The 27,958-nt window shown below is 39.2% G+C and overlaps 2 protein-coding genes across 4 annotated transcripts; one reads left to right on the top strand and one right to left on the bottom strand.

The window, feature by feature from the left end:
* Position 1: 1 nt before the first annotated feature.
* Positions 2–12,658, bottom strand: LOC121958608 (WD repeat domain phosphoinositide-interacting protein 1-like). 2 transcript variants are annotated; one of them, XM_088070527.1, is made up of 12 exons: positions 12,215–12,658; positions 9,519–9,601; positions 8,503–8,672; positions 8,327–8,423; positions 7,333–7,430; positions 6,706–6,798; positions 6,556–6,626; positions 5,724–5,831; positions 5,057–5,221; positions 4,853–4,960; positions 4,098–4,237; positions 2–3,424 (listed from the first exon to the last, which is right to left on the bottom strand). In XM_088070527.1, exons 1-12 carry the CDS (start codon positions 12,298–12,300, stop codon positions 3,303–3,305), a joined length of 1,341 nt encoding a protein of 446 aa, XP_087926653.1. In that variant the 5' UTR covers positions 12,301–12,658; the 3' UTR covers positions 2–3,302. The 2 variants fall into 2 exon arrangements, with proteins under 2 accessions (XP_087926653.1, XP_087926654.1); XM_088070528.1 differs by having other exon boundaries at positions 8,503–8,669.
* Positions 12,659–12,840: 182 nt separating this feature from the next.
* Positions 12,841–25,886, top strand: prkar1ab (protein kinase, cAMP-dependent, regulatory, type I, alpha (tissue specific extinguisher 1) b). 2 transcript variants are annotated; one of them, XM_088070529.1, is made up of 11 exons: positions 12,841–12,926; positions 15,526–15,741; positions 17,409–17,579; positions 17,689–17,780; positions 17,880–17,941; positions 18,033–18,079; positions 18,184–18,342; positions 18,521–18,581; positions 18,811–18,932; positions 21,254–21,335; positions 22,725–25,886. In XM_088070529.1, exons 2-11 carry the CDS (start codon positions 15,568–15,570, stop codon positions 22,895–22,897), a joined length of 1,143 nt encoding a protein of 380 aa, XP_087926655.1. In that variant the 5' UTR covers positions 12,841–12,926; positions 15,526–15,567; the 3' UTR covers positions 22,898–25,886. The 2 variants fall into 2 exon arrangements, with proteins under 2 accessions (XP_087926655.1, XP_042363560.1); XM_042507626.2 differs by lacking the exon at positions 12,841–12,926 and adding an exon at positions 13,763–13,922.
* Positions 25,887–27,958: the final 2,072 nt, after the last annotated feature.

Genomic DNA, 27,958 nt, shown 5'->3' with positions numbered 1-27,958 from the left:
ATTGAATCATTTCTCAGCTTTAATGAGTCTCTGGTGTCCAGTATTGAACAGCTCAATGCATCGTAAGGGTGTCCTAACAGCGCCACCTTTTGGCAAATCAAATGGTATTACCATGTTACTTATTACAACAGTACTATATATAAATGTTATATATACATTATACACACAGTAAAAAGTCTCAATATATATTTACGCATGGTAAGTCTATGCGTTGATGTGTAATACTTAAAACATTTTATTTTGCAAAAGAATATTTAATACATCAAAGTAAAAATGACTATGACTTTGCATGTTAACATACTGTATTCAGCATCACATAGTAAATAAAAAGGTCGTCAGGATATCACTGAAATTCAATGATCTGTAACTTTGTCATGTACAGCTTCACCAACGAGCTTTTCACAGTTAGCTGTTGACTGCTCCGCCACTGAGCTGACTCCTCCACATGTCTTATCAGGTTACGTTTGTGACTTCCACAGGTGTTTAGTCTCATCTATCGCTACCATAATTAGTATGACAGCTGCATCTGCAAGTCACATAATACTTACTGCATGTATCATGATTTAAATAGTGTATCACACTTACAACATCTTTTTCTTCTTGAGTGAACCACTGCTCCTTTTTACTGAGGTGTGACACCTTTAATGCTCGTTGATAAGCTCCCAGATTCCTGACCAAAATGCCCTTATGATAGATTTTTCCCAGACTTGCAAGTGACAGAAAACAAAACATGATGTTAGAGAGCTGACTTATTTCATATGATATTTATATTATTGTCTGATTGCACTTGGCTCATAAAATTACCTTTCAGGTGAACTCTCTTAAGAGCATTTTTGTGAATCTGGCCTCTGGTTATTCTATCTCTAACACCTTGGTACATTCAAGTCTGCTCACTGATACTCTGCGGGATCAATTACATGTTCATTTCATTGCTACCATGATAATATCGTGCAACGATAATGTCACTGTGTTGTCAGGGTTTCATTTTTAAAAAAAAGTTTAACACTGTTGTTAATGGCATAGTATGGGAGTTAAAGTCCCCCTCCAGACACGATTTGAAGTATGTAAAAATACTCTACTATGATTAATATTTTGTTTGACATAGTTTTCCAACAAAAAAGTAAAAAAATAAACTCAAAAAAGGGTCTAGAAGCACATCTATGTTTTCTCTTATCTGTATGAACAAGCGAATGTTCAACCTGAAAACGTTGTGCCGTGTTGACCATTTTTTCTCGTGTGCGTTGGCCTTTGAGGTACATTTTCTCCTATTTGGTGTTTGTAAGAGGTGTTATTTACTCAGCAGCAATGTGTATATAAACCTGACATATTGAAAAGGCAGTGCATTTGATCAGCTCAACATACACAACAGGATGTTCCTAAAACCACTGTTTCTGTACATAAACTTTTTACTATTTTTTGTAAGGGCTGAATGTGTCCCAGATATCTGCAAGCATGTGGTATTGGAATAATTTTGGTTTCTGTTTGCAATCTTGGTAGTACAGAGAACCCCAGGAATGAGTCCCAAAACCTGGAAATCAGTTAGCATTTCAGCACTCATGGTTCCCTTGTCTTGAAGTCAATGGGTTTTTTGAAAGTTGTTGGTTAGAAGCCTTAAATAAGAACTGTGGCTAACACAAGCTTAAGAGACTTTTATGTTTTGTTCTACAACATAAAATCTGTCTGCGAATAGACCATTCTTGAGCTTTGCAGCTTTTATGTGTCTTAAAAAGGCAGCTGCTAACAAGGGGCTAAATGAGACTAGAGAACAGCATCAAATTGGGCCATGCCAAAAAATAGCTTGTTGTGGTAGCAATGTTGTCATGTGATTGTAGAATAGTTTCTTCATAGCCTATCATTAGTGTTTTAATTCAAAAATCCTGAAAGTGGTGTTCATTTGTGAATATTATCTTGCTAAACAAAATGTGTAAGTATCATAAACGTTTGATTACTAAATAGGTTATTTTCTGCAGTGATCCACAATCCAATGGAAAAATCTCATAAGCTTTTTGACGAGGAAACCAAAGCTAACTTCCATGCCGGCCAACAGAAAAAACGTCATCCCTGGGTCACTCTTTTTAACAATCACATTTGAGCGGCTTTGGTGGCCTGCAGTTAAACAGACCATAAAGAGAGCAAAAGTGGCGCAACACATCGGCAGACACATTATCTTGGAACTCATATTCTATCATCTGACGATTTAGCTTGGTATTAGCTTTTTTTTTTTTTTTTTAAATTTGCTTGCATTCATATGCAGATATCTGTTGATAGAGATTAACCAAAATGTTGTCTTGATGTGTCTCAAGTTGGTAATTGAACATGGTTGGATTGGTTGGTCTATGCATGAGGAGTGAGACTGGTTAGGGTTAGAGTAAGAATATCAGGAATAGCCAGTCAGAAGCAGAGTAAGGTGGAGTGGGGTGAGTCATGCCTTTGCCATCCAAGGAAAAAAAGCTTGTACACCTGATCTCCCCAAATTTTTCACTATTAGAAGTTGGCTTAGAGAGCTTTGTATCAAAACTAGATTTCCTGTTTAAGGTTAGGAAAAAAATGTGGTTTTACTTGTTTTCAACTGAATACATTTCTGCCAGAAAAGGATTTCAGGAAGAAAGTCTTCTGCAGCCCGTTACAGCCCCCAGAGGCTTTAGATGGCAGATTCTGATATTGCTTTTTCTCCCTAATTGAGAAATTCGGAATCTGGCCTCCAGCCCGCCCTCCACCACAGCTCGTACTAGTTTAACCACTGAAAAGTGCGCATCAAGACGGCTAGAGGACCCAAACTCAGATGGGAACTTATCTCGCTTGCCTGGTGTACGTTTGAATCTCAGATTTCGGGAAAGGACGCAGACATCACCCCCTTCAGTAGAGGAATGTGAAAACACCGCTGTAGTGACAAACAGATACAAGTCAGTATGGTCAAAGTCAGACATTTTAGCGGATATAAACTGAGAGAAAACACGTTTTTGAGTGGAGGGAATCTTTAACACTGGGGCTCTTAGACAGTTTTGAATATGTCAAACATGTCAATGTGTTTACATGATGTGTGGACCTTCCACTCTCTTTTTGTATTTTTTAAAACTTTTTTTAATATCTTTATTCCTTTCAAAAAGAGAGAGGGACGCAGAATACAGGAACACCAGGAAGTAACATTCTGGCAAGCTTTGACCCTAGGCCAGCAGGGGTACATGTGGGAGGCTGGGGGTGCAACAATGTCTCAACACAGGAATATTTTTGTCCACCTTCCCCGCTTGAAACAGTCTGATTGTGTGCAGGGATGATTGTTTTACGGGGAGGAGGGGGTTTGGTCAATTACTCTGGTTGCCAACTGGAGGGAATTCGTTCTCGTCATCCAGGCAGACCGGGCCCTCTGCGAACTCGTGCTCTGGGATGACTTCACCCTTCTGGGCTCCACCGTCCTCTGAGTATCCTGGAAAGAGAGGGGAGAAGAAAAAAAAATGTGGCCCCTTAATTACTTTTTTCTTTTAACATAAATTCTGGAAAGGATGTAATATTGTGTACTGCAGTTAGAGCTCAGATGTCGTCTCAGACTAGAGTTGTAAAATAGACTTCACAGGCGCGTTAGGTACTTTAGAGCAGTGGATCCCAACTGGTCCAGTCACAGGATCCAGATTTCTCCTTAGTCATTAGTTCAAGAACCACACATTAGATAAATAAAGTGTAAATGACGGCATTTTTAAAAGTATTGCCTTATACTTTCAACCCCTAAATTTACAATCCAAACTCATAGAACAATTAGTTATTGCTATTTACAAACTATAAAACTATAAAAAGTACTAAAAGCATATTTTTCCTGCCCTGATACTTATTTACATCACACATGCCAGATATGAGCCATTTCAGGAATTTCTGATGAAACCATTTCTGAGATACAAACAAATTTGAAGGGACAGTTCACCCCAAATTCCAAAATACACATTTTTACTCTTACCTGGGGTGTTTTTTATGGATCTAGATTATTCTAATGTGAGCTTCTGAGTGTCACTTGTATCACTATCACATTATTATTAAGTATCCAGTTAAGAAGGCCAGTGTTGAATCATGGACAGACTTTCATCAGTGCGTGATCAGGAATACTTTACCCATGAGAGTAGTGGAGGAGGGCGGGGTTGAAGGGAGTGCCACAGTCGCAGCGTATGATTGGCTGGCTGGTGGGGGAGACACATCCTCTGGATTCTCCTCCTCCTTCTCTTCCACCTGCTCCTCGCTGGAGTCAAACAGCCTACACCAACAGAGCAAATACAGACTTAACAACGCTGAAACACCCAAGTCCTTGTGACAAAACAAGCAGAAACCAATATTACGTTTAAAGGGCATGGTCACACATCAGTATGAATATCACGAAAAAATTTGTGCCGAATGTGGCCAGAGCTGCATGTGACATGCACCAAAAGTTAGCTTGGTAGCTAATGTTATCTGGTTTGCTAATAAATACAGCAGAACATGATGTTATTGAAACATTTGTTCATGTCTGTCTCCTGACTCACTTCTAGCCAGGCAGCATCTCATGGGGCCAGCTGGTTATCAGCTGGTTAAACACAGTCACATTCAATGTCTCATCCAGACTACACTCCTTTGGTTGCAACTGTGACGTCACCAAAGTTGAACTCCAGGCGAAGTGAAAATATGAATTTGCTTTGCCACCATAAGCAAATGTTCGCTTATACGCTTGCACTGAATGGAAGTAAACAGGAGGCAAATATTCGCCAAAATTATTTTTGGTCATGTGTGACCGTACCCTAAAGCTGCAATCTGCAAGATTTTGACGCAAGAAAACATAGTCCTGGTATATTATTTACACGCAGACATGCACAATGCAGTGCACTAGGACACACACCTGTGTTTTTGGACCAGCATGCACTCGCCTCCATCCTGTGGATCCACGTTATAAATGTAGAGATACCCGTCTGAGGATGCCACCAGCAGGCGAGGGAGCTTCTGAATACTGACAAACAAAACACACACGAAGTGAATTAACCTATAAATTCATGAAATAGGTCTCTTAAAATATTCCTCCGTCTCTTGTCTCGCTCTGCCTTACGTTGCCAGGGCGCAGATGTTCTTCAGGCCGAACATGTTGAGTCGCACCGTGGCGAAGGCTCTGTCCTGATGCATCATGTCAGACACCTGGGCGGGCAAGTAGGTGCTGGCCGCTGTGAACATTTTGCCAACATATGCTGACCATGTGGGAGACTCCTCGTCTTGACTGGTAAGAAACAACATGGCTCATGGTTAAAGGTGCAAAGGTGAACATTTTAACATGATCAAATCTGATCTGATTTCTCTCTATAAAACTGGATTTTCCATCATCAGCCACTTGGTTGAATTTCCTAGGTGAACTACTGGATTGCTTTACATCAGAAATACAGCAGAGGGTGCTGGTCATTCCATGTATGCATTGTCCTTTTCTGAACCATGCCAGGGTTAGAAGAGGACAATGTACTGGAAGCAGACTTAAAGAGAAATCCCTTGTTATTGTGAATCAGAAAAGGAAATACGCAAAATGAATGTAATATAATGTTCAAAAGGAAAGAGTGTTTTTTTTTGGGTTTTTTTTAAAAGTCAGGAAATAAGATGGTTTATTTTGATCTGAATGAAAGAGTAATACCACATCACAAGCTGGTTAGTTGTGTAACTAATTAGTTAATGTACAGAAGAGGAGCCAGTGAATTATTAAACAGACACTAACAAACTGTGTGTGTGTTTACCTGGGGCTGTGCTGCTCCAGTTTAAAGATATGGACTGTCTCAGTGTTGCTGGAAGCACACAGGAACTGGGCGTCTGCGCTGAAGGACAACGAACTGATGCTAACATATCTGACACACATAGGAGAGAAAAAGGAAAAAAAAGTCATGATTTTTGTTAAAAAACACACATGCACATAATTAATATTTTTTATTCAATTTGTTCATGTTGAATAGATAAATGTACTTTGTTGAACCTAAACTGGATATTCTGTGACAGCAGCAGTGTAAAATTAGTAAAAATACAGTAGCACACACTCCACACTAAAAACAAAACAAACTCTGTAAGCAGAAGACGTGTCTTTAAAATATCTATAGAATACAAATTGTATATAAACTAATACCCTCTAAATATACTAAAATACAAATACATAAATATTATTGTCCAAATGTAGACTTTGGTCTATGTTTTTAGATTAAACCTGATCACTGCTCTATATGTGCGTGTGTGTGTGCGTGTGTGTGTGTGTGTGTGTGTCTGTGTGTGCGTGTATGAGAAGACAGCCTCTACAGTGTCTCTGAGTCTAATGTTTCCACGATTCAGCTGTTCACATTGCTGTTGTCTTAATCACTTTTACTCATTCGTTGACACAGTGCATTAGCAGCTATCATTGGCTCCTGAGCAGCAGCAGTTGTCTTACTCACCTGCACAGTAACTGTTAATAGTAACAGGAGGGTTGTTTAAACTGCTGACCTTCCTGTCACGAGTGTTTTGTTTAATCGCCACCGTGAATCATCTTGTCACAGTCCACTTGTTATTACTTTTTGACTGAACCACATGAAAATATGAGCAAACCTCTTCATCCCTCGGCGGAATTCAAACAGTTTCTGTCCTTCAGGGACGCTGAAGACTCTGATAACTGTGCCCTGTAGAGGAGAAAGTTGTCACACAGGATGTTGGGAAATAAAACATATGAAGGGTTTCAAAAAAAAAAAAAGTCCTCACCTTCTCTGAAGCACTGGCCAGTTTGGTGCCAGAGGCGTTGAAGGTGAGGGCCGCCAGGGCACTGTCGTGGGCTTGGATCAGCGTCAGAGTGCTCTAAAGGGGGCAAATACGTTTCTAATGACATCGGCAGCCGCTTGTCCCCGTGGGGTTTGCAAAAGACATGACAACAGTAGCAAATTTTCCTTTGCTGCTATGTTAGAGTTTAAAGTGGAAACGGATAACTTTTAACCCCCTGGTGGTTTCAAGTGGTATTATTGTTGGCGCTGCTGTCGCAAACAACCAGATCACTTTCCGTTTTTTTCTCAGTCTAGCAATGGGCCTTTTTTTCTTTTGCTGGGCTTACTAACACTGATACTCTAGTAACTGTAAAACCAACACCAGCAACTGGTGAAACCGATAAAAGGAGCGATCTTCTCCTGGTTTAGGTTGCACAATGATTGACGCACTTCCTTTGTGCCATAAATCAAGCCTTCATTTTAACCTCCTGGCAGAAAGCATTATAGGAAACCAATCTCAGCCCCATTGGTGTTATTATTTTATATCCATTAACTTAAGTTATCAACATTTACTTCACAATGATGAGCTAAAGCAAAAAACATGTCTATATCTACTTTCTTGTTGCCTCACCAGGTTGTTGGCATCGTAGACGGTGATTTCTCCATTGGTGGCGCTGCCCGGGTACGCCAGGTAGGAGTTACTGTGGTTGACTGAGAGAGCACAAAGACCTACAGGGGAGTACAGAAGATGATTAAGATAGTTTTTTTTCTATTTCTGCCCCACTCTTTTTTTTTCAAGACATCTCCCATTGCTTTACAATGGAGGTTCATATGTGTTGTCTGTCTAGGTATATTATTTTTCTAGAATAGTCCTGAAAACTTCCAAATCAAACAGGCGTTGCATACTTACACATTATTGAGTAACAATCAAAACATTTTTGCAAAAGCTTGGTTGAGTTATTTGAATATCTAGTTATAATACAAGGCTACACTGGTTCTGTGCACCTGGAAAAGTAGCTTTAAAACAACACTACTTATTTTCTGAAAGAAGAAATAATGCATTCTTTATTTTTCAAATGTAAAGTTCATATGTAATGCACTTTTGCTAAATACAGTACAAAAAGTGGTTTCACTGTGACAGCTTCTCTTGTTCTGGTATGACCACAAGCTTCCGGTGGCTAATGCTCGCAAACTTGTGGCAAACTGACTTTGTTTGCTGGTTTTATGTCTCCTCTCTGGTTGTGCTGCTGTTACACTATATGTGATGACATTTAGAACAGTAACGATTAGCTGTTCAGTCAATTAATCAATTAGTTAAAGCTGAGCAAATGATTTGATTTCTTTTGAAAACAGGGAAAATGGCTCACAAATTGCAGAAAACCCATTTTTTTAAATTTTCTAGATTTTTTTTGCTTATTTTTAGCTACTATTTGGGACATATCTTTTTAAGGAGCTTGTTGCCTTCCCCCTATGTTTTTGATAGAAATTTTTGCTATCTGCTTCAGGTTTTAAAGGGATAAAGTGAAGTAAGTTAATTCACAAGATTTTGGTCAGAGCTTAAAGGAAAATAATGCACTCACTTTTTTTGTCTATTTAGAGATGTATGTGAAACAGCCTGAGTGTACCTGTGGGATTGGTGGGTGTGTTGAGTAGGGTCTTGAGGAGTTTCATGTCTTTGATATTGTGGATGTAGATTGACTCCTCCAGGCACACCACCAGCCGCTGAAGTAACAGTGACACAGTGAGAAGTGACAGCGACCAGAACATAACAGGTACGGAGCAATCTATTTCCTGTCCTTACCTGTCTGTTGAGCCTGACAGAGAGGATGTTGTTGGAGTAGCTGTAGTTACAAATCTCGGTACCTTTCTTGAAGTGGTAGACGTTCATTCGTCGGGGCATGGACAGACTGACTACCACCACAAGACTGCTGGAGAACAGTCGCTCCACTATATACACGTCTGGACACTCTACTAGGAGGGGGACAAGAGACAGACCTTGGATACAGATACTGTGTACTTTTACTTAGAAGAGCAAAGTAAACTTGCATTGCCACTGACGTGAAGGTAAGTGCTAAATCTTGTGTTATTAATACCAATAAAACTTCCTGTACTTTAATTACAAATGGCAATGGCACTGCAACCATGCTACCAACCCATGTTAGAGACACATCAAAGGTACTGTTCATCTCCAAAATAAATTTAAAAAAAGGTATATATTCTTTTTGCACTTTGAGCACCACAAGAAGAGTGCCATTTAGTTCCATTATAATCAGGAGAGGGCAGACATGTCTTTGGCTGCTATCTCCAAAACAACCTAAACTGATAAATAGCATGTCAGGTAAGAGGAAAATGTGTGATATTGGGGGTTGAAGTGTATCTTTAAGAGAAACCATCAGTCCCAAGACAAAGAGAGCTTTAAGAGAAACTGTCAGTCCCAAGACAAAGAGAGCTCCAACTTCCTCTAACTGACTCCAGACTTTCTCTTTCGTCGTTGCGTTTGAGGATTAGAAAACTGAGCGTTCCTGTGTTTACTCTCTGTATGCAACAGAGCAAACATGTCGTGGCCTGTTTGTGTTGCTGTATGACCAAGGTGAACCTGACCACAGCTCAAATATAACTGTGTGACTTCTATCACTCTGCACTGATGACACTTTAGGGAGGGGATGCTGCTGGTTCACAGTGTTCTTACTGTGCATGCATGACTGGTTTTGTAGATGTGGCATTGCAGGGGAGCTGTCATGTGACATTATAAGCACTTCCTGTAATTTTAACCCTTTTCAGTTGACTGCAGAGAGTAAAGTTCAGTGTGAATCTTACCTCCCTCATGGATGCAGTCCAGTTTGTCCACAGCAGTGACTGAGAAGAGTCGGTAGCCGGTCTTGGTGCCCACTGACAGAGAACTGCAATAAAAACACAAACACAGACCATCTCACTGGCCACATTCATTACTGTTTTTGGTGAAAAACACCTTTATAACATTCAGGGGTGGATGATGGAAAGGCCCCTAGGCATAGACATGCAAAAAGCCTCTGCACCTCTCCTACATAGAAGCAAGACACACAAACTTTGTGGTGGTTCTTCTGTTGCTTGATTGTGTTTTGTTTTTGTTTTTTTTGCTTTTTGTCTTTTTGTGTCACCTTGAGGCTGTTTTTCCCATTTTTGTAGTTAATTTTGTGTCTCTTTGCAGTTCCTTTGCGTGTCTTGTGGTCTTTTTGTGTCTCTTTGCAGATGCTTTTCATTTTTTTGCGGTTGTTTTGAGTTTTTTTATAGTAATTTTATGCCTCTTCAGTGTAATTTCCTGTCTCTTTTGGTTGTTTTGTGTCACTTTGTGGTTGTTTTACATCCATTTGTGGTCTGTTTGTGTTTCATGTCATTTTGAGTCAATTTCTGGTCAATATGTGTTAATGTAAGCAACATGTTACAGGTAAGGGCCACTACGCCTGTGCCCGGTAGGCCCATTCACTAATTCATCCACATTAACACTTTAATTACACTTTTCAATCATGCTAACCTAAAAAAATGATCCTGAAACTGTTCCATGTGAAAACTGATGTGTAATATTTTTTCTCACACAGACAACACACAAGTTGTTGTCAGCATTTCGATCCACAAAGTCTCCTGCTTACTTGCAGTAAAATAATCCCACAAAACATTTTGTATTTGTTTGGTATTACTAGAACAGATTAGTAAATGGATTGGGTTAAAAGGAATAGCTCACTATAGAAAAAGAACAGGATTATCCATGCACACTAACATGCACAATCACTCGCGTAGTACTGAACAAAACACGGTGAAATCTATGTTATGAATGCTATATATCACTGACTCTATTACTTGTTATCAGGGAAATAGTGCAGGATCAGTGTGATCACTGTATACTTGCATCATGTACTCATACGAGCTGAGATGACTTCTTTACAGTAATGCTGATAACTGAAACATCATTGGCCATGTTGTTCTAGTAGCATGAGGCCAATGTACAGCATGTTCATAACTGACAGGAGGCGGTCACCAGGTCGGATCCAGGCTTTACCTCACCTGAGGATGGTAGCCATATATGACATCTTATCTTGTTTAGACAGCACAGCCTGCAACAAAGCCTTTACTACAATGAGTTAATTTTCCCAAGGAAGCTTGCCTTATCTTATCATGACTGAAGCTGGCTGACTGTTTGGCCACCTGCTAAGTTTTACAATCAGATCCACAGCAGATGTTTGTTGAAGGGGACCTGTGCAGGATTTGTGTGTTATACTTAATAATTGCTAAGCATGGGACAATAGACACCTACAGCACTGGTGTGAGTGGTCAGAATGGCTCAAGAGTCAAAAAAGTGGCACAGGAACCTCTGACTGTAAAACTACTTTCAATATAACCTCAGAATCAGAGAAACAATGGTGTGAGATTTTCACGGTGTGATAAATGTCTAATAAAACATTTTTATCACAGTATTACAGAGTTATTATTGGTATTATTATCAGTCAGATTGACACTTTTAGGAATGAAAACAGAGGGATTAGTTTAGGTAAAAAAATGTTTTACCACTATAATTAAGACTTAAAACCATTTTAAGTGGAAGTATATGTAAAAAGTCTAGCTTTTGACAGGATAACTGTCAACTTTCATGTTATGGCACACCTTAAAACCAGTGTATTGCTGCAACCTTACTCAGAACACACCACATTTGGGCTCACAGTTGATTATTAGCATGTATTATGAAATACTAACTGATCTCATGAATCAAGGAGGAGCTAAGCAGGAAACTTGAATGAGATAGTAGAATAGGCCTTGTTTTAATCAACTGTATTAAGCTAGGGTTGCTAGGGAACAGGGTTGCAACAATGTGAGATTTTCACTGTTCCATAACGGTCTCAGAATATATTGCGGTTTTAGGGTATTACAGAATTATTATTATTATTATTATTATTATTATTATTATTATTATTATTATTATCAGTCAGAATGACACTTACAGGAATGAAAATAGATGGATTAGATTTGGTTGATCATGTGTTTTATCACCATAATTAAGACTTGAAACCATTTTTTTAATGGACGTATATGTAAAAAGCCTTTTGAAAAGAACTAAAATAAAGGTGAGATTCTAATTCCAGTTGTGTTTTTTTTTCAATATCACAGATCAGCAAATGTACGCGGTAGGATAATCGTCAACTTTTGTATCATGGTATACCTTAAAACCGGTGTATGGGTGCAGCGCTATACATAACAGACACAAATTTGGTTATTCAGTGTCTAGTTTTATGTGCAACAAGCCTTGCAGATTAACACAGTGGCCTACTTCACTCTCAGCTGCTAAAGACTAATCTAGAAGTTTTAATGAGGCATACTGTGGTTTCATTTTGGACGCATAGACACGCAACTGCCTGATTATTCGCGCTAGTACAAACTGACATATAATAAAGCTGAAAATGTAAATGCGACTGTAAATAATGATGCAACAGTCAGGTGCATCAAGGAGATTGAGTTCAAGCTGGGCCCAACCCCAGGTCGCTTACGTGGTGTCCTGGTTAAACGAGGCACAGATGAAGGCTCGGTGCACCGCGGGACCGACCGGCGCGTCCGGGGACTCCTGGGTCTCCATCCGAGCCACCGAACTCCCTCTGCTCTCACTGGCCGAGGTCGGAGGCCTTGGGCTCGGGTCGATCCCCGCCGGAACCCGCTTCCTCTCCTCTGCCCCCCGACTCCAAGCGCCACGCTCGCACTCTTCAGGGAGAGGAATGTCCGGGCAGACTGGCTTAGATGGCACACATTACGCACCGCGTGGACTGTCCCAAATGTGAACAGAAACAAAGATAAACGATTTCACTTCCTCAGTGAGCCGTTTCGCTTGAGTCAGTCGACAGACGATGTTGTTATTATGTTATTAACTTTCAATAGTCTCACAGCAAAACAAAAACAGCTGATGGGTGGATGCGTCACTCTGAGGTGCGCCCTGATTGGCTGGCGGTAACATGTCAAATCCTCGTTTTCCACGTTTGTAGTGGTCGAGCTGTTTAAAGCCTTTAAGTGATTTGACGCCGCAGCTATCGATCAAATAAGAACCGCCTATTTGGGAGAAAAACGAATGATTGGCCAATTATACTTTCCGTCTCGTCACGAGGAATTGTTTTGGTGATTTCATTGGATAAAACGCGCATCAAGCTTTTTGACTGCCTATCTGTGCAGCACATCAACGACCCTGGAGGAGATGCAAAACAGCTAAAAACAGTAATTTAAGTCTTATTTGACCCTTTTTGGGGGGATAAAATAATATAATTTTGTTTGTTGTTTTAGCTTACATTATTTATTTATTGTGTTTGCATAGCATCAATTGAACTGAAATTCAGGTGCTGAATACTGAAACATTCAAAATGCAGTGGTGGATGAAATATCTATTAGTACCTATTATTTGGGTAAAAGTCAGAAAGTATTTGATATTAACTACACTTAAGTATCAAACGTTTTTTTAGTCATTAAAAGTGCTTACATATCGAAAGTAAAAGTACAGGTAAATGCTGGTATTAAGAAAGCAAGCTGTCAGAATGTTTTAGTTTATTTCATGGTAATTTGCACCACCTTCAAAATGGACACTATAATACACTTAAAGAAAATCGACTATTGACTCTTTTTCCTTCCCTCCTTATTTTGTAGTAACTAAAATGGGTAGAGGAAATCTAGCGGAGTAAAAGTATATATTTCATTTAGAAAATGTCGTGGAGTAAAAGTGAAAGTTGACAGCAATTAAAAATAAAAATTCGAACAAAGTATAGATAGGCCCTGCTCCACAAAAAAAAAAAAAATACTATAACAAAGTATTCTTCCTTTGTTAAGTACCCTCGTGTTGGAAATCAAAAGGAGTCCTTGCACACTGCAGTGAACAAGAGACAAACGAAGACAACACTGAGAGATTTCTGTTATCAGGCTAATTTTTAATCAGATGTCAATCGATTTTTTTTTTTTTTCGTTTCTAAACTATTTCCTTGACGTCACGGTTTCCGTGCGGGCTCCTTTAAGGTTGCCAGGGGTTACGGGCTCACATGTCAGAACGAGGAGAATTGACGTCAGTGACGGCTGTTGATTGGTTCTCAGCCGTATCCGGTGGGGCAGCGGTCCAGGGCTCGGGAAAAAAATCGAAGCGAGGAGGATCTGGTAACGGTACGCTTTGAGAAATATCATCCATCCCGAGTCGCTATCGAAGGGCTCGGCAGGAATTAACAGTTTCTTGTGAGTATCTGTGTTTTTCGGCTCGTGGCTCATGTGACCTCTGGATAGGTGAAATTTGTTTCCTTCGTCTCTCGTTTGTTTATGATAGAACTCAAGATGGCGTCATTGGAGGAGAGCTTTGCCTTTGCACGGGGCTAACGAGCTAGGCATGAAATAGACACACTCTCGGACACAACGTAGGCCAAACATAGTTAAGCAAACGTATACATTATTTGTTATTTACATTTTTGGGGGCGCATTGGTTTAAATAATTCAGAGAAGTTCGCTTTTTAGCATTAGTCCGCTGGCTGTAAGTTACTCGGCTGCAGCCGTCAGCCTCCTCATGAAGCCTTCCTGACCTAGACGGTGTTACAGACAGGGCATTTGCTTCACACTGTCTCTAAAGGCGAAAACATTTACTCTCTTCCTAAACCATTAGATGTGTTATCATCATCCATCCTCCTGCATACCCTGTTGTCACTTGTTCAGCAAGGTCATTTGTGCATCGCAGTGTTTTCTCTAATTCAATTGACAGCCCGCTTTTTAGCAGACAGCAGGGGTGATGCTGCAGCTCAGTAACTGAATTAGAGAATTGACACGTTAATTATATACTTTCACTGCCTCACATATTCCACATAACTAAATAAGACTTAATAATGTTAGGTAGAAGGGACTTGCTGTTGTGTCTGTAGTCTTAGATCTTAATCTATCCCACCTGCTCTGAAAACAGTATCATTTGTCACTTAGTTATTCCTGTAGTAGGTTTAGATTAAAGCAAGCCTGCCAAGTTTCCACCACGAGTTTAGTTAGTTGCATAAAGGCTTTGCAGTCTCATCTTTGATAACATAGCTAGTAATCTCCCCTGGGCCTTGGCAGATTAGAAATGATCTGAATCCTATTATACTGATGTACTTGCATGATTGTGTAGAAACAGGATGGAATCGGTCTGTTTGTCATTTCACTCACTTAAAATACACATGTTGGTTACATGAGGCCTTCCTGTTTTAGACTGCACAGCTAGATCAAGCTCAGAGCTATCTGAAGAAGCTTATATCACAGAGGCCGATCACATGATCGGGGATCTGTCAGGCTATTTTGCTCAGCAGCGGCATTGTGGCCTGAAATGTTCAAACCTCAAGCAAGTGAATTTACTTTCATGGTTTGGTTTGTTTCACAGGGGATTGATTCACCGGCCCTCATTTCAGCATTCGTCTAAAATTAGGCCTTGTGTGTGATACTGCCTCTCTGACTGAATGCTTCTTTCACGCTGACGAAAAAGTTAGATTGTTTTGAGTAAATAAACCCAGGACATACAGTGTGCCTGTCCCAGTTTGTTGTTTGTGGTCGGACATGTGTGATCACATCATATGACCAGTTTTCACTCCTGACACTGAGAAGCACTCAAGCTCCTCAGTGCCAAAACAACACCCCATCTCTCAGTGCCTTCTCACTCTGGTTCTATTTTTCTCACATTCTCACGTTTTCTGTTCATCCACTTCTCATCACGACACACAGGCACCCCTACTCTGTACTGTTTTCTGGTCATTCTCTGACTCCACGCTGTGCAAGTGATGATCTGAAATCGTGCTCCTTTCCCCCCCCTGTTACTGTCCACTCTGTACAGTACAAAGGTTAGAGGTCACAGAGCAGGGTCGCGGTTGTCGTCATGGCATCTGGAAGTACGAGCAGCGAGGAGGAACGGAGCCTGAGGGAGTGCGAGCAGTACGTGCAGAAACACAACATTCAACAGCTGCTGAAGGACTGCATTGTCCAGCTGTGCACCTCCAGGCCGGACAGGCCCATGGCCTTCCTCAGGGAGTACTTCGAGAGGCTTGAGAAGGTTTGTTTGTTTGTGTGTTTGTGTGTGTGTGTTTCTGTGTGCTTTTCAGTTGTCCTGATGAAAAACTAAACATTATATACTCCTATATTACACCAGGCATTTACTGTCTCATACGTCAGCTAATATCTAGCCTTAAGTGCTTTATTTTGTTCTGTAATGTTATCAATAAGTTTAGTAATTCAGTTTTGAATTCGGCCTCTATAACTTTTTAACTTTTTTTTTTTCATTATCGTGTTCATAAATGTTTGTAACATTAAAGGGGAACACCACCCAAATTAAGAATTCTTTTATATTATTCCCATGGTCCTGGGTAGTTTGATCAAAATTTGTTAACATGAGCTACTCTCTTTTAAAGCCAGAAACCAGAAAACTAACTCTCAAAATTGTGTGTGCATGTATGAAGTCTGTAGCTGCTCCATAGAGGATATATAGGGCCCTGACTTTGTGGACCCACAGAATGTGTGATTTCTTTTTTTATATCCGAATAAGCTTCATTCCCTTGAACATTTCTCAGTTTAGAAATAGAAAATGTTCACATAAACTCAGAAGATCCCACTGGGTGCTCTCAGTGTCTTTTCACACATCTTTAATTGTCGATGAAGCAGTTACAGACTTTGTACCCAATGACATCACAAATTAGAGTTTTAGCACTAAAGTTTTGTTATTTTGAAAAGTTACTCATGTTCACTATTTTTTTTTGACCGTTTGAAACCATAGAAATATCATTTATGAATTCTGACAATGGCTGTAGTTGCCCTTCAAGCGCAAACTAATTAGCTTTCTAGCAAAGATGCTTACCCTATTTAAGAGCTTCACACTTGTACACAGAACAAATGTGTTTCTCTCACTTTGCAACTGTACATTGTGAACAGACACTGAGTTGCAGGATTTTTGTGTACACTATACAAGTGTTGAAAAAGATGTTGGAATTGCCAAGTGCACATTTACATTTGGATCAGGCTTGGAGAGGCTACATTCAAAACCTGATGCTAGATTCGCTAAAAACATGAGCTAAAAAATATAGGCAAAGTTAAGGTTGCGTGATTAAAACACTCAATTGAATTAAAACATGTATGCACAATCATTTAAATTTCACATTACCACAACTGTTAAATGTTTGCATCTGTTAAACGTTCTGCAGCTAGAAAGATGCACTCAAAAATATCTACTAGCTTTTTGTTTCAAGGTAGGATTGTTTAGCATTCTTTGAAGTGTCTTTTATAGCTTATCATCATTCTCTTATATGTCAGATTTATTTTTAGATGCTCACTTTACAGAAACCTTTAAATCATCTGAAAGAATATCATTAGCTGAACCAAAACATAGAACTGAGAAACTTAGCTGGAAGCAGTTTCATGTTTATATTTTGTAGCCTCTGGAATGACTTGCCAGACGGTCTAATGTCTGCAAAAACACTGGATGATTCAAGGACGAACTCCAGACTTAAGTTTTAGTTGTGCTTTTATTTGAACATTTGATTAAATCTATATCTCCCTTAAATGTTATGTTGTATTTTATATGTGTCTGTATATGTTGCAAGGGACTCTTTGTGTAGCTCTTAATTGAAATGGTGCTTTTATAAATAATCATTTGACATACAATGTGGATTGAGTGCAGCAGCTTTAAACCTTGCTGGCTGTCTCAACCCCCTTTCCCCTCTTTTCCAGGAGGAGGCCAAGCAGATTCAGAACCAGCAGAAGGCGAGCAGTTCCCGTTCAGACTCCCGCGATGAGGAGGTGTCTCCACCCATGAACCCTGTGGTAAAGGGTCGCCGGCGGAGAGGAGCCTTCAGCGCAGAGGTCTACACAGAGGAGGATGCAGCCTCATACGTCAGAAAGGTTAGCCACGCGTGTGTGCAAGCAGCTGCAAGAGTGTCGCAACACTTAAAATCTACACCAACGATCTGATACCGTCTGTGTTATGACAAGTTGCGTGTCTTTTTCTCAGGTCATTCCAAAAGATTACAAGACGATGGCAGCCTTGGCCAAAGCTATTGAAAAGAATGTTCTCTTCTCACACCTGGATGACAACGAGAGGAGGTACGTCTCTTGATTAAATGAGTCTTTATAAATGTCTTAGTAAATAAAGTTTTGATGATTTTGTTCAGCTGACGAACTCACAAATCTGCTCCTTTTCAGTGACATATTTGATGCAATGTTTCCAGTCACCTACATCGCCGGGGAGACAGTTATTCTGCAGGGTAGGGTGACATGTTTTCACTGTAAAGTTGAACAAATTGAAATCACAGCACGTCTTTTTGTGATGCTAACATTATTGTTGTTTGCACCCAGGTGACGAAGGTGACAATTTCTATGTTATTGACCAAGGGGAGATGGATGTGAGTGTTTAATCTTTGTCGTAATGTTTTTCCTTATTCAGTAAATCTTTTTGTTGTTGTTGCTGCATTTTAACACCTTGGTTTCTACCCTGCTAATCCGCCAGGTGTATGTGAACAATGAATGGGTGACTAGCATCGGGGAGGGAGGCAGTTTCGGAGAGCTGGCCCTGATATATGGCACCCCGAGGGCGGCCACAGTTAGAGCCAAGACCAATGTCAAGCTGTGGGGCATCGACAGAGACAGCTACAGGAGAATACTTATGGTAAGGAGACGTTTTATTAGTACACATCGGTCTATAATGCAAAGAAAGATCATTTATGAAGCTTGTTTGAGATGTATGTGTCATTAATGTCATTTAATGCAATTCTCGTTAGCTTGTACACATTCTCAACTGTCTTTAATTTTTATGCAATTACTCTAAAACACAACTGTCTTTTCAGGGAAGCACTTTGAGAAAGAGGAAGATGTACGAGGAATTCCTCAGGAAAGTGTCCATTCTAGGTGGGTTCATTTTTTAAAATCAGCCTCATCCTGCAACTTAAAAATAGAAGACGAGAAGCACGTAACTTGTGTTTGGTGCTGAGATTAAAATAACCTGAAAGAGCATTTAAAAATACCTTGTTTAAAAAAAAAAAGAAGAAGGTTCAACCTTTTCAAATGAGACTTTTTTTTCTTCTGGGTTGTCTGTCATTTCTTCTGACTCCTTTCTTCTGCGTTCTCCTCTCCGCAGAGTCTCTTGACAAATGGGAGCGTCTGACAGTCGCTGATGCCTTGGAGCCCGTCCAGTTTGAGGACGGACAGAAGATTGTTGTGCAGGGAGAGCCTGGAGATGAATTCTTCATCATCTTAGAGGTAAAACTTTTGTCACTAACTTTGTGTCACGCACACACATGCCTGCATGCATGCTGTGTGTGTCGCAATACCAGGACTTTACCTGTGAACTTTGAAGTTTAATCAGTTCTATAATTGACTGCTGGCCTCATTACATCAAACAGTTTAGGAAGTGTTGGATCCACTCATCGTGACTTAATGCTGCTTCATATTTTCAGATGTTGGACTCCACAGAATATTTAAACAGTTTCAGTCTCTCACCCACACATGCACACCCTCTTGTGGTGGTTTGAAACTGTGGCCCCGCCCTAAATATGTGTTTAATCTATGAGATAAAACAAGTAATCAATTAATTAGTCAGTCAATCAACCGAAAACGGATATCAAAGTTAATTTTTAATGTGTAAAGTCATTAAATGGAAAAATGTGACAAACAGGGAAGGCTGACGTCACACTGTGTTACGCCTGGAACTAGAGCATCGTAGAACCTATCGGTTGTTTTTCCGGCGCCCGTGTTAAGAAGTTAAAGCAGCCACACCGCCTGCATGAGCAGCGCTGGTTAGGTGCATCACAGTTCAGGCACATCTTGAGAAAAGTTGGTTTGCCGATTTTTCCCGATCTGCCTCGTGTGGTTTTCAGCAGAAAAAGACCATGAAAATTGTGTTTTGGTAATTCTGTTGACTCTTTGATACTTTTTACTGCAGCTTCAACATCTTTATCTATCACAGAGATGAGGAAATACAAATATGTCCGTTTTAATCAAACTTTTCTGCTTTTGTTTCAAAATAAAAGTCTTCGGACAACGTCTCCATTGACAAAATCACATCAGTTGTTGACACAAGGCATTTTATTGTGAAACGCTTGCAGGACCGTGTTGTTGACAATGAGCTTGTGCGACTTCATATATGAGCAGACTGTGTGCTTATATGCTGAAATACAGTTCAGCAAGCAGCTCTGCTGAAGTGTCACAGCAACAACGCTGCTTGTGACGATCTGCTGTTTCCTGTGTGTGTGACTGTAGTCAAGCAACAGCTCTTTGACAAACTTATCACGTTTGACTCCATTGATCCATAATTTGGCGGCCCAAGGGTGGATTTCAGACCTCGATCCACTACCTGTACTTACAAACCCAGACAACTTTAAGCCCACAGGCCAAATACAACATGGCTTTTCTAATTCACAGTGAAAATAAACTGATTCACACTGGGCATTTTTTAAAATGCATTGGATGTAAATGAGTTGGGAAAAAAAAGAACATGTTAATCAAAACAAAGTGCCGGGGATAGATTCTGAGCGTCCTAGAGAGCGGTCCCTGGCCCCCCTGCAGATTTGCAAAAGTGGTCCCTTGGAAAAGCAGGTTAAGTCTCTAATGTAAACCATCTCATTTTTGATGAAGAGCATACACCTTGAATAAGATTAAAGGTTACAAATCTCTTAAAGCTCATGAACACTTTTACAGTAGCTGGATGCAAAATCTGTGAATTCACAAGCTGGCAGATTGTGTGAGCACAGCTTTATTTGCAAGGTAACGTTGCACTTGTCTTTTTGGCCTAAATTAGCCAATGTAATCAGATAAAATACAACAGGTAAGCAGGTATAACCACCATAGCAGGCACAGCTAACAGAGCGCGTTCCCACGCAGCGTGACGTACCTTTACATTCCCTGTGCCGTTTTTGTTTTTTGTTTTTTTGCCTTTCATTTCTGTCGGCGAGATAAATAAAACAATTAGAAGAAATCATTTTTGATGGAAATTATGATGGGAAATGTTTTTATTCTTATTTTGATAATGTATTTTTATGACATTTTATTGACAATCAAATTAACAAGCAAGAAAATATTCAGCAGATTAAAAAGAAAATTTGACTTAATTTCATATATTCTCTGTATTTCTACTCTTGCCTGAAAACCTGTTCAGTTCAGTGTTCTTTTTATGTGACTCCGGGGCCCCGAAAATTAATAGGCAACTCTCTGTTACCACAAAGTGAAAACACATGCTAAGTAATGTGTAACTCATGCATGATTCATGATGATTTAATAAATAATTGCTGGGTGTATCTCAAAATCCTGTTGCTTACTGTAAGGACATCTAAGAGTTAATGTGATTACTTAATGCTAAATGGATGTTTAGTTGACTTCAGTTTCACAGTTACTGTTGTGTTATTGATGATTTCAAAACCTATTTGCTACTTTTAGACACTTGAGTCATTCAGATACTTTTGAAATGATTTTTTTTCTTCTGCTACAAGTGTTCATGTAACTAAAGTCTAGAAATGGAAAAGATAAAGATGCTCGATCCAAACTGATTTATAAGTGTGTGTGTGTGTGTGTGTGTGTTTGTTCAGGGTTCTGCAGCTGTGTTGCAGCGTCGCTCAGAGAACGAGGAGTTTGTGGAAGTGGGGAGGTTAGGACCCTCTGACTACTTTGGTAAGAACATTATCTCGACAGCCTCATATTAATTGATAATATTTTGTGGTACTGTTGGGGGTTAAAAAAGGAATAAAAGATGTTTTTTGCATCTCGATTGCACTGCTTCAAAATGAGATTTCTATGCATGTCAGTTTTTGAGCCACGACAAAGGCCAGAGTGTGGCCTGTAACAGACAGTGAGAAGTCTTGCTTTTAGTCCAGCCAAATGCCTTTCGCTCAGCGCCCCAGTGCTGTGATTTTGTCAGGGACTTCTGGCCCCAGCCGGTCAGATAAGAAGTGAGGAATCAGCAGTCAATGATGGTATAAGCGCTCAGTTAAACAGGTTTTATTGTAAGTTTCCGCAACCATGAGAGGTCCTTGTGCTCACCGTCATAAATGTGCACACAAAATATCAGGCTGATCAGCTGCAGACAGACAGGTGCACAGACAGGTTCACAGACGGGTTCACAGACGGGTGCACAGACGGGTTCACAGACAGGTGCACAGACAGGTGCACAGACAGGGGTTCACAGACGGGTGCACAGACAGGTGCACAGACGGGTTCACAGACGGGTGCACAGACGGGTGCACAGACGGGTTCACAGACGGGTTCACAGACGGGTGCACAGACGGGTGCACAGACGGGTTCACAGACGGGTGCACAGACACGTTCGTAAACGGAAAGCGCAATTTTCGGCACATTTCTAGGTTTTATTGTAATATTGCTACCCCAATGTGTAAAACCAGATTTTTTTCATTCTCAATTTAAGGTGCTACGGCATTTTGAGTTGAATTGAAATTTTTTATTTTTTGTTTTTAAGTGATCTAGTTTTACGTTAATGCTGTAATAAGCGGAATTATAAGCGATTTTAATTTGTTGTGACTGTGAATGTTAAAGTTCAGTTATAACACTACTTATATTACTCATTTATAGTGTTTAGTACTTATACTACAGTGCTGCAGTAAGTGGATTTTAGAGCAATTTCTGAACACACATTTTTGTTTTTTTATTTGTTGAAAATGAAATGCGGCACTGAGTGGAATTGTGATAAGAGCCAAATACACATTATATTTTGTTTACTTAGTTACTTACTGTTATTTTAGAAAGATAAGATTTAAAATCCTTAATGAACTGTTTAGATGCAGACAGCTTGTTTTGTAATGCAGTACAGAGCAAAACTGCCAAGCATATAAACTGGATTGATTTTAACAACTTTAAAGTAGTTGAAGTGTGTATTGTGCAGCTGTATTAGTCGGGTAAATACAGGTATCAGAATGAGACTCGTTATCGGCACATACTTATTATCAAATTACTCAGATTGGGATTGGGGCAAAAATACCTGATCGGGACATCCCTAAATATGATTTTGGAGATTTTTAACAGTTTGTTTCTTTGTTTGTTCTCTAGGTGAGATTGCTCTGCTGATGAACCGTCCCCGCGCTGCCACCGTGGTCGCCCGCGGCCCACTGAAGTGCGTCAAGCTCGACCGGCCTCGCTTCGAGCGCGTCCTGGGTCCCTGTTCAGACATTCTCAAACGTAACATCCAACAGTACAACAGCTTCGTCTCGCTGTCTGTCTGAAGGGAGCGTCTCTTCTCACCCACCGCCTTCCCCTCCCTTCACCCTTTCCCTCTTTTCTCCTTTTAGACCCAGGGTCCACCAATGCAATTTGCTTTTTTTGTGTCACTTTTATTCTTTCTGTTTTGCTTTTCTCCCCCCCCTTTTTTTTTTTTTTTCCACACAGAGATCATTTTGTTGTTACCACCCGTCACGCTGAGGTGACTTTCAGCCATTCACCAGCGCTTGTACCAGCTGCTGTACGCTACCTTGTAGGCACAGTTACATCACGTTACCTATGTTATATATGTATTTGCTGGTTACGCTTTCTTTTTCGACTTAAACACAAAGCAGGATTGTTAGGAGATCTGAAAGACGTTAGGGTCTCGGACTGATGAGACAGGACAATCAAACTTTACATGGCGCTTTTGGGGAATTTGTTACAGATTTATGTTGTAGATTGAAGTAAAGAGAGGACTCCTTTTTCCCGTTATAGAGTTTCCTTTTTGACATCGGTTAGCCTGAGTAGATGTACAGCATAGAGCAGAACCTAGAAACTGTAGAAGGCAGGACGGAGATGACGTTTTTAAGGTTTCTGCTACATGATGGTTGTGCTCTGTTTGTTTTTGGTTACCTTTGATTGGCACGATGACACAATGACAAGTCTGTTTTGCTTAGTTCAAGTGAGCGTATACAACTTAAGGTTTTTAATTTTATCATGCAGCTACCAGGGTAGTGCCAAATGTTGATTATTGTCACAACACAAAGATGCATAGCCGTGGAAATGCAGTGCGTGTTCTGTTCCCTGACTATTTGGAGCTCCAAACAGGAAGTAGTTATTACCCTTATTGTCCTCTTAATTGGTAGAATGACCATACAAGAACTGCCTTGACTACTCTGAGGAAAAAAAAAGAAATTAAAAAAGAAAAGAAAAAAAACAAGAGTATTAAGTGTATTTCAGTATTCAATTTTTTAGTATATACCAAATAACTTGGTCACTCTTCTGCTATGGTTTATAATCAAAATGTTATCATAGTATAGTTAAAACGATCATAGTTATTATATTATTATCATTGACTAAATGATAAATTTATGGTTTGGAGTGATGGTGATCTTCAGAAAACTATGTTTAACTGTCTTTTGTAAACACTTATTTTTCCATAAATTCTATTTTAGGTGTCCAGTGCCACAAAGTAAATAAATGCTTCTTCTTGTCAACCGACAAAAAAAAACAACAGTATGTAATCGTATTGTGTAAAACGTCATGGGTTTTTAAAAATAGATCAAATGGGTAATTCCAGGTTTATTGAAGCGAAGTCTTGAAAAGAAAAAAAAAAACAAGATGGTTTTAAGGATTTCAGGACATCTGAAGTATTTATGTATCGAAGCATCACAGGTGAGCTGACGGGCAGAGTGAGCTGATATTTATTTAAAACTAGTGTCATTGCTTATTGCCTATTGAAAAGGTGGCTGTCTTTTCATCAGAGTAGCTTGTGATCTGTTCTCTATGCTTACTTGGCATGATGTTTTAGGCATCCAGTGATCCGGTATGAATGGAAGCGTGTATTTAAAAAAAAATTTGCCCTGCAGCTGCGTGCGGGAGCAGGAACTTTGTCAAATATTTGGTTTGTTACTCCCTAGCTTAACTGCTTCATGACTATTTAGATGGCATAAGATGTTTAAGTCTGTTTTTTTTTTGTTTGTTGTTTTTTTTTTAAAGATCTTTACCAAATCAATGTTGACTTCTGGATTATAGGCTTAACTCTTCATTCCTGCCTCACTTGTCTGTTCTCAGAAATGACATAGAACCTGTCATGTGTTTCTGTTTTGTATGGAGGCGAATAAGAGACAAAATTACTTCGATTTTAACAAGCAGTGAAATTTGATATAGTGAAATTTAAATACCACCTTGTTTATAGCATTGGAACATTTTACCTTAAAAAAATAAACAATCATGCAATTTATTTGTTTTTAATTCATCTCTTTGAAATTTAAGTATGAATTTTCTCGATTTGCCGTTTTCAAAAGCTGAATTTGGATATACTCCTTTTCAGTGTTCTGAAAATTCAAGTTTCAGAGTGAGAAAAAAGAGAATATTTGACGTGTATTTTTGGATCTGAATTTTAATGATGAACTATGTGAATTTTTTCAGCTTGAATGTTATACCTGAGTTTGTCCAATCAAATTTTTAACAATCTATCATTTATTTTTTCAAATTCTGAAGCATGAATTTTTCAATTTGAATTTGTGAACACTGAGGAACATATATTTAATTTTTTTAAAATTGCAAATCAGTCGTTTCATGTTATATTTCCTAAGAGTTTGATTTAGAGCAAATACATTCAGATACCAATTTTTCAAGGTAAAATATTTTGATGCTATAAATTAAATGGTGGTTAAGCTTCAATACTAGGTATTCCGTGGCTGTTAAAATTAAAATAGTTGTGTCTCTCGTTTGCTTCCGTAGTTTTGTCTCATTCAGAGCGCTCGCTTAGAATCGAGATGTCTGTTTGTACGTCCAAAAAGATTTGATTTTGGTGCCGATTGCAGGGTAGTCAGGTTAGTGCGGAGAGTTTTCGTTAATGGGACATGAGTAATATGTATTTTTCGTTACAGTTAGATTGATCATCTTCATCTGATTCTTATCCTGATCCACAGGAAATGACTCCCGTTAGGGGGCGCTGGTTTGACTCTCCTTTATCGAAATATTGTTTTTGTGTAAATAGCGGCATCATCGGTTTTAGTCCAAAATGTTTTTAGCCACACTGCAATCGTCCCGGTTTGCCTTAGCTTACCTAACCTGGGCTTACAGTAGTCAGTCAGTCACTCCTGCTAGCCCGACCTTCAGTGAGTTTGTTAGGCCTGCAGCGCAGAGAGCTGCAGGCGATCAGAGGACCATTCTTTTTCTATTCTACCCTGTATTCAGTTTGACCTCCTGTATGTGCAAAGATGTTTATCCTTTTGGTATAGATTGTTCCAGATGGCAGTTTAAGCAATAAAAAAGTAAAAATGATTCAGCTTTGTCTCGGGTTTTGTCTTTTATGTCGCACCTTTTGACAGGGTTACTGTTCTTGTTATTGTGGGTCCAATTCAGGATCAGGGCTCCCCAATATATCGTTTTTGTGCCTCCGTGCCGGCGATAGCTGAGGCCTGTCGTCTATTGGCATTTGCAGTTAGTTGGTAGCAGGAATGTCTCACTTGCAAGTGAAGATAGCATGAACTAGCACTTTGCTTATTTGCAAATGCCTGGAAAGTGCATGTTTATGCAATTTTAAACTTCCTGAACAAAGTCATGGAATTGGGGAAAAATATTGTAGAAAAGTTTTGAAAATTACCTGGTAAAAATGTGTGGGAACCCTGTTAATGTAAATGGCAACTTGAGTGGTTGGGGAAGGCGTACAATCTTTTTTACGTACTCAAATAATGTAAAAACTGTTTTTAAACAACTTTCATTAATATTGTGATAAAAAGTACATAAAATCACTTAAGAATTAAAATGTGGAAAACAAATTTCCCAAAATTAACTTGTATGAGATATCAACTGCAAAACGTGTTTGTTATTATGATGATGAATTCTTTAATGACCATCTTTATGAGCACAAATTTGATTTAAAAAAAAGGTTGATTAAAAAAACAAACATAAAAATAATATAATAAATAATAATAAAAGTTTTTCACACAAATTAAAGGGAATTTCAACGTGTGATGTACTGTTACCATAATTATGAATCCATGTTTTTAAGTTGAGTAAAATCTGAATTAGTCCACCAAATATTCCACATTAATGAGCAAGAATTGTGTCATATACGTAATTACTGTAATTATGAACATGGTTGATTCCTCATAGAATTATTTTATTGCAACTCATTTTTTTCCACTATATTTAAAGGAATTTTAACATGTTGATTTTGTTTGATACAAGAACGTTATACATTTCCTTTCATAACAAATTTAATAAGCAACTTTTTCAGCACTATAGTAAAGGCACCAGAAAGCACCAGGGAGAACAGAGTACATTTTAATATCTGTGTATTTATCCCAAGTAATATTATTATTGCAATATTCAATATGTTATTGTATATTTTCCTCATATTGTGCAGCCCCATCTGTCCACAAGGGGGAGACATGTTGCTGTACGTGCAGAAAAGCCTTACGATGATAAGGTATAAATTCCTGCACCTTAACTCAAATAAAAAGTCAATTATATTTTAATCTATATATATATTATTTTTTCATTCCTCTTGTCAACTCTCATTATTTTATGAACATGCTTTGTCTGCTTAATAATCGCTCACTTTTTCCTATAAGAGGATTTAAGACTAAGCAACTTAGGTCATTTTTCCATGCAGTGATATTTTCAAATAATGAGCAAAAGTATTTCAACTTAATTATTAAAAATTATACTTGGCTCAGAGGAAACTACCAGCTTTTGCCGCTTTAAAAGTTGTTGCTATTTAGTTATGTGGAGTTGGAAAAGTTCACTGTGTTCCCTCATTTCCTAATCTGCCATTCTTCATTTTCAACTGGGGTTTTAAAAGTATATTCCTGCTGCTGCATTGTAGTGAAGATAAACTGTGGTATGAAGGTATTTACCTGCATTGGAGAGCACATTCTAATATCTTGCTGCATATCAGCCTGCTTTGTCAGGCTGATGTCTGACTTTTTTGGCATCATTCCCCAGCTCTGAGATCTTTTAAAAATAGCTGTGGTCCGTCCTACTTTACATGACACGGAGACCTGGAATATATCAAGTCTGATGGATAAGAAGAAAAAAAAAGCTGAAGCTCAAACATGTTCACAGGAGGACGCATTCACAGCTTTATATTAGGAAAACATAGGAATTATTACAGTGGTGTAACACATTTCTGTGTTGCTTTAGGTGAGTCGTTACTCTTTCTCAGCCTGTTTTAATTGACAGTGATGTGGTGAAGCTGTTTAAACACTGAAGGATTTACAAGTCTGGAAAACGGGGTGGAGGAAACTTAAAGGCAGTTTTAATAGGCAGCATTTTTCTTGCGCACGCACACACACACACACACACACACACACACACACTGACACTTCTGTTACTTGCAGGTGGTAATA

The sequence above is a fragment of the Plectropomus leopardus genome, chromosome 19 (assembly GCF_026936395.1).
Source record: "Plectropomus leopardus strain MGB_pleo_1.0 chromosome 19, ASM2693639v1, whole genome shotgun sequence".
NCBI lineage: Eukaryota > Metazoa > Chordata > Actinopteri > Perciformes > Serranidae > Plectropomus > Plectropomus leopardus.
Note: the sequence above shows the minus strand (reverse complement) of the source record. Positions and strands in the feature narration are given on the sequence as shown.

Bases quoted from the DNA above. Each gene is read 5' to 3' on its own strand.
- LOC121958608 (XM_088070527.1), bottom strand. From the start codon at position 12,300: ATGGAGACCCAGGAGTCCCCGGACGCGCCGGTCGGTCCCGCGGTGCAC. The intron at 5,222-5,723 runs GTAAACACACAC...GTTTCTTACCAG, and splicing joins CTGGAGCAGCACAGCCCCAG to TCAAGACGAGGAGTCTCCCA. The intron at 4,238-4,852 runs GTGTGTGTCCTA...CTGTTGGTGTAG, and splicing joins ATGCTGGTCCAAAAACACAG to GCTGTTTGACTCCAGCGAGG.
- prkar1ab (XM_088070529.1), top strand. From the start codon at position 15,568: ATGGCATCTGGAAGTACGAGCAGCGAGGAGGAACGGAGCCTGAGGGAG. The intron at 17,781-17,879 runs GTACGTCTCTTG...GCTCCTTTTCAG, and splicing joins CTGGATGACAACGAGAGGAG to TGACATATTTGATGCAATGT. The intron at 17,942-18,032 runs GTAGGGTGACAT...GTTTGCACCCAG, and splicing joins GGAGACAGTTATTCTGCAGG to GTGACGAAGGTGACAATTTC.